At 47.7% G+C, this 9,222-nt stretch overlaps 1 protein-coding gene across 2 annotated transcripts in view; it reads left to right on the top strand.

The window, feature by feature from the left end:
- The window catches only part of AP1G1 (adaptor related protein complex 1 gamma 1 subunit), a 43,168-nt gene that overhangs the window by 938 nt on the left and 33,008 nt on the right, over positions 1-9,222 (top strand). For both annotated transcript variants that reach the window (XM_019505322.1, XM_019505321.1), the window contains exons 2-3: positions 3,319-3,443; positions 8,474-8,615. In XM_019505322.1, the coding sequence (XP_019360867.1) occupies positions 3,319-3,443; positions 8,474-8,615 (267 nt within the window). The remainder of the gene's footprint in view (positions 1-3,318; positions 3,444-8,473; positions 8,616-9,222) is intronic.

Here is a 9,222-nt window from a genome sequence, read left to right as displayed (position 1 = left end):
GTATGAGGGGGAAGAGGCCAGGGGAAGTGTAGACTAAGAATTCTTACAGAGTGCCTCACCCTGGAGCTGTCATGTAATCATTGTGAAAGAATCTGTCCTTTAAAGTTCCTTTCTGGTTGTACCTCAGCTAAGGGCTTTTAGGGTATGAGCATGAGCTGCTGCGCAGCACATACCGAGATAGATACCTGTGCTGGCTTCAGACAAATTGTTAAGTTCTGTGTGGTATGCTACTTGAGTCCTGGAAATTCCATGACTGCATCAGCAGGATGGAGCACCTTTCAGATGAGGCTGCATTACGTCTTTTTTGGGACTGGCTTAGTTGACTTAGCTTGGATATCTTTACACAGCTCTGCATTGTGTTATGAAAACTATCCTGTTTTCCCAGGGTAGTTTTCAGCCTGATTCAATGGAATTTAAAAAGTCTAGACCCATGGCTGTCTCCTTGGAGGTTACTACTTGTCCTTGGTGTGAATCCGTTTGTGGTCTGACTTGCAAGTCACACTTGTGTGCAGAAAGAAGTAAAGGCACCAAAGCTGCACTAGGTCCCAGAAGCCCTTGGTGTGATTGGAGCAGTGAGCCTATACAGGGCAAGGTGAAACGGTCCTGCCCAACATAACACTCCTTGTTCTGTCCTTGGGTTGTTGACTTCCTCTCCCATGATACAGGGATGTTGTCCTCCAGTTGGAGCCACTGTCAAAGCAACTTTTGTTTATACCTTGTCTTAATAAGATTAGAGACATGTGACTAATTCATGTAGCCAAGCACCTTGGCTAAAGAGTGGAACTTGTTGCTATAGGAAATCATTAAGGCTAAGAACTTGAAAGCTTGAAAAAGGGATTAGATAGCCACATAGCTACTGAGAATAATTGACAGACTTCAAAATGGATATTAAACTTGACTGGACTAGCCACAGGCATGCCTAAGTGGGATTCCTGGCTGTGGTACACAAGTGGGACTCAGTCACCTGATGGTTGCATCTTGCTTTAAACTGACCCTTTTGTTTCACAACTCAAACTACTTTCTAATTGCAGACGCTAGAATGATGGGGGGATAGGGCAGCTTATTCTGTATTGCTGCAAAGAGTTCTGATGGAGAGGGGCTGCCCTACTGGCCTTTGGTTCTGATCTAATTTGGCAATTCTTGTATTCCTGTACTTGGCTGCAGTGAAGATTTTCACAAGAGGCTCCAAGGCAGTTGTATGCAAACCTTTGACCATCCTGCTTCATTAGAGCTTGGTGAAACTGGCAGAGTATTGGCTTCTCGAAGGAGTGGCTACCGAAGAACTAAGAAGCCTAGAGGTGGAGCGTGAGGGCATCTGCTTTGTGGCAGGATCTTGGAACTGCCTAAGAGTAGTGTTACCCAACAGTGGAGCCTTCTGGGCTCTGGGCAGTTCAGTACTTCAGTCCCTGAAGAGAGCAAACTGGGAAGGGAAGCCACACGAGTGGGGGAGGTGATCTTGTGAAGGTTGAAGAGAGAGGTTGACTTGGGCTAGTTTCCCTCTTTCTCAGTTCTAAGATGCAACTGAGTTTCTAGATTCATCAGCTTCAGGTCTAGAGGGGGAGGTCCCCAAAATGAAAGCCTAGTATGACAAAGATGCCAGGCAAGGTGACAGCAGATCTGCTTGCCTTTTAGTCCTAGATGTGCCATGTCTTCCTGGCATATTGATTAGAAAAAGATAGCAGACTTTTTTCATCACCTTCCCTTTTAAATGAAATGGATATACTATTATCAGGGTTTCTTCCATTAACTAGATACAGCGAGAGCTGCAGCCTGGTAATGTTACTCAGCAGTGCTCTGCTTGAAGCCACTGTGCATATATTTGTACGCACAGGAAATTGGAGCTCACCAGCTGTTTCTTAGGGTATCTACAGTCCTGTATCTTTCTCATCCGCAAGTGTCTGGGGATAAATCCCACAATGCCCTATTGTGGTCAACTCAGTGTTTCTTTAAAACTCATTCTCAAAAAGGAATGACTTAAGTTGCTGGTTCTGTCTGCTGCTTTTTAGTCTCTACACATTATTGATTCTTAGACTGTAGTTCATGAAGTCTTAGCAAATTAAGAGAATTGGAGAGAGAGTGTTCTACACTTGGTCTCTGGATGGCTTCTTCCAGGCTCATATATTCAGTTGCCTTTTTTTTGCAGGTGGCCCCTGATTCTCTCACTCTCTTCAGCCTTGTATTCCTGAACTGCCTTTGTCATCTTCCACCTAGTCTGACTCAGTAGCACAAATTGTGCTCGCTTCTGTCCTCAAGCTTTCTCTTCTCATTCTGTTTTCCATGCCCAAGACCAGGGTATCCATGTTTGGCTTCTCATCCCTTACGGCTGTCAGTAAATCCAGCCGTAATGTTCCTCATGAAGTGCATCCTTTGCCATAGCTGAAACTTTGCCTATGCCTTAGACATCTTGTCCCATTCACATGTGAAAATTATCTTCCTTACCAGTGGTTGAACCCCAATGCTAGTTTCCTTTCGCTGTCCACATCAAGCTCAGGCTCCTCATCCTCTTTTTCAGTGCCCTGCACTGTCCTGCCCCACCAATGTTCCTTCAGACTCTCCAGACATTACATAGTAGCATCTAACTGCTCTTCATGTCTCCTTCTGCGCTGGCCCCTAGCTTCTGGTATTCCCTCTTGCACTGTGCACATTCTCCCTTGAAACAGCCCTGTCACGAGGCTCGTCAACCCTAGTCTGCCACAGAACTGCGCTGCTGCTTTTCAAAGCATTGGAAGGAAAAACAAAGTTCTGCCTCCTCCCAGCTCCAGTGCTGTTGCAGGGTACAGGAAATACCTCTTCCAAATGGTCTGTCCTTGCGCGGGCACCAGACCAGGCCTTTGTCTAGGTTTCAGAGTGGGAAGACTCAGCAGTATGTGGGTTGATCCCTTTGTTGGGAATAGCTCTCGGCTGCTCATGCCTGACTGCCTGCATGCTGGTTAGTGTTCCTGTTGGCAGTAAGGCACTGTAGTACTTGACAATAAGTTGGTAGGGTGGCTCTGCCCTGGCTGAGCTTGCCTCTGGCTGACTCATTTGTACACACCCTTACAGTGTTGTGTGGTCTTGTGCCAGGTCTTGAATTAACTTTCTAAAAACAGTTTAGTATGATTGGAATGTGTTTGATTGCCATGACATGGGTCAAGAGATGCTGGTGTAGATCCTGGCCCTGCTACTGACTTGCACAGACCTTTGCTATTTAAAATGGGGAAGACACTAGCCCACTTCTATAAAGCATTTTGAAATACTGGATGGAGCAGTCTCTAAGCTTATGAAGTGGTTGCTCTTGAAATACAGTCCATACTGACATACCTCTCTCTTCTTTTGCAGTTGGAGTGCCTCAAGCTTATTGCCTCTCAGAAATTCACAGATAAGCGCATCGGGTACTTGGGTGCCATGCTACTGCTGGATGAGAGACAGGATGTACACCTTCTTATGACCAACTGCATCAAGAAGTAAGGCTGCCCTTTGCTTCCCCACTGCAGGTGCACGGAGGCATTCCAGCACCATAGCAATTCCTGGCAGCAATTTCTGGGATGTCTGTTTTCTAATGGCTTTTAGCAAAAAATGGGTGTCTTCAGTCTGGGAACTCCTATTTCATTGACTGTGTCAGGCCACTGTTGTGTTCTCTTCTGTATTGGGGGCTGCTCAGCTCCTTTAGAAGGAGGAGGCTGCTACAAATTGCTTTGATCCTGCAGGGTTCCAGTTGTGGTTTGTATGGCGCGTACCCTTTGCATGGACCTTCCCTGTTCCTTGGACAGTCACTTTTTTTGCTGATGTTGCATAACTGAGAATAGGAACATCTTGCTTCTAAAGCTTTCCCTAAGGAAGCTGAAAGGGCTGAAATTGGCTTCATACTGCTGGCAGAACAGCTTCTGGAAGCACTGGGAGAATGGTTACCTTGCAACAAACAAGCTGCAGTCGAGCAGGTCTGGGATTATGCGGTGTCCTTAGTCATGGCTACAATGTGGGTGGACCTTGAGTCGGAGGATGGGGTTGTAATACAGCTGCAACTTGTAGTGTTCTTTCCCACCTCTGAACAGGGCTGGAGAGAAAGATGGTATGCTTCTCAGCGGGAAAGCTTTGATTTGCATCAAGATGCAGGAAATCCTGTTGTTGAGACCTCAGCTTAGAGGTGGGGAAGGCTGGTGAGGCCTTCCATGGAGTATTGTGTCCAGTGTTGACTGCTGCAATTCAAGGAAGGTGTGGACAGATTGGGAAGACTTCTTAGATTTTGAGCTCTACGGCAAGAGTGATGGCCTTGTTCTGTGTCTGTAGTGCAGTAGGATCCTGGCTTATGACAAATTTCTAGATGCTGCAGTAATAGAGGTAGTAATTAATTTGGCAAAGGCTTGTGTGTAGAAGTGATTGAGTGCGGTGACATAACCAGAAGAGCAAAGTTAAGGTTGCCACACAGCCTGTGGTAGTCGTCATAATGTTTGCGGATGGATGAGTAAAGGGCACATGCTGTTCAGCGGATTAACTTTTCATTGCCTTGTTTGTATGGATTTGTCAGGCATGTTTTGTACCTAGCAACCCCACTGCTTTGCATCACTCCTTTTAGTATCAAATAAGCATTTATAAAATGCTTTGAAAAAGAGTTGTGTGTTGGATGGTGTGGGTGAAAGTCTTGCAGAAGATAGAAGTACTGGTGCTGATAGTTATGTGCTCTCAGTCCCCAATGGATCAGGGACATTGGTGGATGGGGAAGAAGGCTGTAATCATTTGCCAAAGGTAGAAGCTATTATTGTCTACCCTGCTGGCTCGGGTAAGGTGCAGTAATAGCCACATGCTCTGAGTTACCTTGGGAAAGCTGCATGTCTCTTCCTTCCTGCTGCTGGTGTGATTTGCATTAGTATAGCAGCCCAAGGTCAGGTATACTGGGGTTGTCTCTCCTAACCCTGTGTATTTTTAAACAAGTTTTGCTAGCTTTAACAGAGTCAGGATCCACCTCTTCATCAAGTTATGAACAGACAGTATTTCTAAAGGTGATCAAACAAGAATGAAATAAGTAGGGCTGCCAAGGCAGGTATGAGCTAAATTCAAAGGCTTTTGAGGTGAATGTAAAATATAGGGAAGAGATCAACCTACACACAAAATTGGGAAGGCATAGAAACTGTTAATGAAAGATCACTGATAGGCAGACTACTTTTGGAGGAAAAAACTGGGACATAAATTCCTTTTTAAGCATATAGTTAAAGTGGTGTTCTAAAATAGTTACTGTTGGGCATCTCCATGATGCATGCAGAGACCTTGTCAAACTGTTTCTGGCACTAGATTCTTCCCCATTGTGTTGTCCCTTAACTGAAGTCTGGGGATCTTGGTGAGCTTTTTATTGATTTGTTTTTAGGGTAACATTGGTACAGGTGGTAGCAAATCCTTTTCTTGCTCTGGGCACTTAATTTTATGGCAGGATGGTACCCTCTAATAGATATTAGGTCGCCTTGAGAGCTCCAATAACAGTGCCTCTTCAACAATTACTGGATCATGTATGGTGGATGCAACTGGTTGGATCATTATTCTCATCAAGTAATCCTCGATGTCTCAGCATTTGGTTGGGAGGAGATATCGGGTGGGGTTTCCCAGGGGTCTGTCCTGGGTCCATTGTTGTTTAATATCTTCACTAAAGGTTTGGCTAATGGGATCGAATTCATGCTGAGCAGAAGTTGGCAGATGAGAATAGGATGGGGTTCAATGTAGGCAAATGCAGGGTGCCACACCTTGGGAGAAGGAATCCACAGCCTGCAGACAGGCTGGGGAGTTCCCCCCCTTTAAAGCACAGAGGCGGAATGGGATCTTGGAGTCATTATTGATTCCAAGATGAACACGAGCCACCAACGCCAGACCGCAGCCAGTAAGACCAGCCATACCTTGTCGTGCATCCAAAGATGCATCTCAAGCCGGTCCAGAGAGGTGATCCTTCCCCTCTATGCGACTTTGGTCAGGATGCAGTTGGAGTACTGCGTCCAGTACTGGGCGCCGCACTTCAAGAGGGATGTGGCCAGCCTGGAGAGGGTTCAGAGGAGGGCCACCCGCTTGGTGACAGGGCAGCAGGGCAGGCCCTACGAGGAGAGAGCGAGGGACCTGAACCTCTTCAGCCTCAGCAAGAGGAGGCTGAGGGGGGACCTGGTAGCTGCCTACAAACTCATCAGGGGAGATCAACAGCAAATAGGTAGAGCCCTTTTCTCCCTAGCACCATCTGGGGTGACAAGGAACAATGGTAATAAGCTGATGGAGAACAGGTTTAGGTTAGAGATCAGAAGACCATTTTTTACAGTTAGGGTGGCCAAAATCTGAAACCAACTTCCCAGGGAAGTTGTTCTTGCCTCTACCTTGGACAAATTCAAGAGGTGGTTGGATGATCACCTGTCTGGGGTCTTGTGAACCCAGCATTCATTCCTGCCTGTGGCAGGGGGTCAGGTAGATTTAGGCTAGATATCAGGAGGCGCTACTTCATGGTCAGGGCGACTAGGATCTGGAACCAACTTCCAAGAGAAGTGGTGCTGGCTCCTACCCTGGGGGTCTTTAAGAGGAGGCTAGATGTACACCTTGCTGGGGTCGCTTGACCCCAGTACCCTTTCCTGCCATGGCAGGGGGTCAGACTTGATGATCCGCTCAGGTCCCTTCCGACCCTAGAAACTATGAAACTATCTGTTCAGGTCCCTCCTGACCCTAGCTACTATGAAACTATACGTTGGGTGGAATCATGGATGCTTCAGAGGGAAGAGCTAGGATCTAGAATGATGTGGAGAAATGGTCCACAGTCAACCAGAAGAGGCTCAGCAAAGACGGGTGCAAAGTCCTGTTTTTGGGACAGAATAGCTGCATGCACAAATACAGGCTGGAGAATGACTGACTGGCTAGGCTGCAGTGTTGCAGAGAGGGACTTGGGGGTGTTAGGGGAGTTGCATGGGACCGACCATAGGCCGAATATGAGCCAACAGTGTGCTCTTATTGTGGTGGTGGTGCAGGGCAGGGGTAGCCAACAGCATCCTGGGTTGTATTAACAGGTATGTTACTTGCAAATTGGGGAAAGTGACTTTTCTGCTCTATTCTGCACTGGTGAGGCCTTACCTGGAGTCATGTCCAGTTTTGGGACTCACTTCAAGAAGGATGTGGACAGTTTGGGAAGAAAAGGATTGGGGCCTGGGAAATGAGACCTATGAGAGGTTGAAAGAACTGGGGTTAGTTAGATGGGGGAAGAGAATAGTGAGTTGGGATTTGATAACTGTCTTCACATATCTGAAGGGTGATTATAGAGACGATGGAGATGGGCTTTTCTCTGTGGCCATACAGGACAAGACTAGGCACAATAGCCTCGAGATGGAGCAGGGGGAATTTCGGCTGGAGATTAGGAGGAACTTTTTCTGACAGTGAGGGTGGTCAGGCATTGGAATGGGCTACCTAGGGAAGTTGTGGAACCTCTATCCTTAGAAACTTTCAAGAGTGGTTAGACAGATACTTAGCTGGGGTGGTTTAGTCAGGAATGCTTCTGCTTTGAAAAGGGTGCTGGACTAGATGACCTTGTGAGGTCCCTTCCAACCTGACTTTCCTATGATCTTTTAAGCCGTGTCTTGTTGAGCAAAAGTCCTGTTCTCTGCATTCTCTCCACCTGCAGTCCCATGTTCAGATTCACACATGAACACCAGCCAGTCTGCCAAGCCTCTGGGAGGCTGTTTTGAAAACTTTTGAATCAAAGTAACTTCTGTAACTCTGCCCTCCCTGCCACTTCTAACCAGCGCATGCAGCCGTGCGTCTAATAGTAACAGACATTGACTCGCTGTGAACTTGCATCCTGTATTATTGCATAGGGGAAAGGGGATGAAACTGGTGATCATTTGTGATAAGGGTCGCTGGCTTGCTGACCTCCACTCTGGTAGGGTTCTTCTGCCCTGGCCTAGGACTGCCACAGATGTATAGTGCACAACTGTTTCTCATCCCAAAAGTGAAGACCTTGCACCCTTGCTGCCTAAAAACATAACTCCTTACCTTGGTGATAGTCACCTGCGTGGAGACCCTTCTGGTTTGTAGAAGGTTGGAAGGCTCCTTCCTTCTCTCCCCATCTTGCATGAAGCAGAGATGGCCTCTGCACTGGCTGAAGCACCTGTGGCAGAAGGAACATCCAGGGAGGAGCGGCTGGGGACCATCATGCTCCCAAAGGAGGAAATGACGTTGTGCATGGCTGTGGTCCTCCCAAGTTGGTCCTTGTGCCCCAGTGCTGTGATACCTACTTGATAGTTCTTGCAGGATACCTGCTTGATGGTCACTTCCTTGTGACCTTCCCCTTGTGCCCTTTTCAGAAGGGAGTGTGTGGTGGCAGATCACTCTGTGTATGACCACTGCTCCCCACCCTTACTACAACAGCTTGGCTACCTGGCCAATACAACACTTTGCTTCCTAGCCCATACCTACAGTCTGAGCTCTCTCCTGTACAGAGTTCCTGTATGTGTATGCTGACTGGCTTGCTCATCCTTTCTCTTTGCAGTGACCTTAATCACAGCACACAATATGTGCAGGGGCTGGCACTCTGCACCCTTGGCTGCATGGGCTCCTCAGAGATGTGCCGAGACCTCGCTGGAGAGGTGGAGAAACTCCTCAAAACCTCCAACTCTTACCTAAGGAAGAAGGTACATGGGGAGCTCCCAGAGTACTCGCTGGCTAAAGTGTGGGCAGACAGCAGACCCTGAAGATAGCTAGTGTGCTAGGTGGTCTGGAGCACTCCAGCTGGATGTTACTTGAACGCCATGCCCTGGCAGAGGTAGAGGCCACAGATCCTCTCCTGAATGCAGAGGAAGGAAAGCCTAGATGGCAGCAGTACAGAACTCCTTACCTCACACATGTGCACCCTCTCACCTGCTGGGATCTTCCCTCTGACCTGGAGGAACGCTCCCAATAGTGTGGGGTAGTTAATTGATTGTCTTCTCCATTGTTGACCTTGATGCCTCCAGTTGCACCAATAAGGTTATCAGTTAAAATGTGGATGCAGATTTGAAGTTTTCTCAAAAGGCCGTTGGGGAAGAGCTCCAAAGACAGTATATATGTGAGCTCTGAATGAGATGGGGAGGCCACTGGCAGGTGCAGAGGCCCTAGCTGGGTAGGCACTGTTCTTGGCTGCCGCTGGGGGAGATACTCAGAGGAGGCTGGAAGCACCACAGGAGCATGTGTAGTGCGAACAGCCTCGTCTCTGACAGGAGGATGTGGAGGATAACCACAGATCATCATCCCCCCCCCCCC

This window comes from Gavialis gangeticus, unplaced genomic scaffold, assembly GCF_001723915.1.
Source record: "Gavialis gangeticus isolate Ggan-Ray unplaced genomic scaffold, GavGan_comp1, whole genome shotgun sequence".
NCBI classification, from domain to species: Eukaryota; Metazoa; Chordata; order Crocodylia; family Gavialidae; genus Gavialis; species Gavialis gangeticus.
The sequence above is the reverse complement of the archived record's forward strand: the minus strand, read 5'-3'. Positions and strand labels throughout refer to the sequence as shown.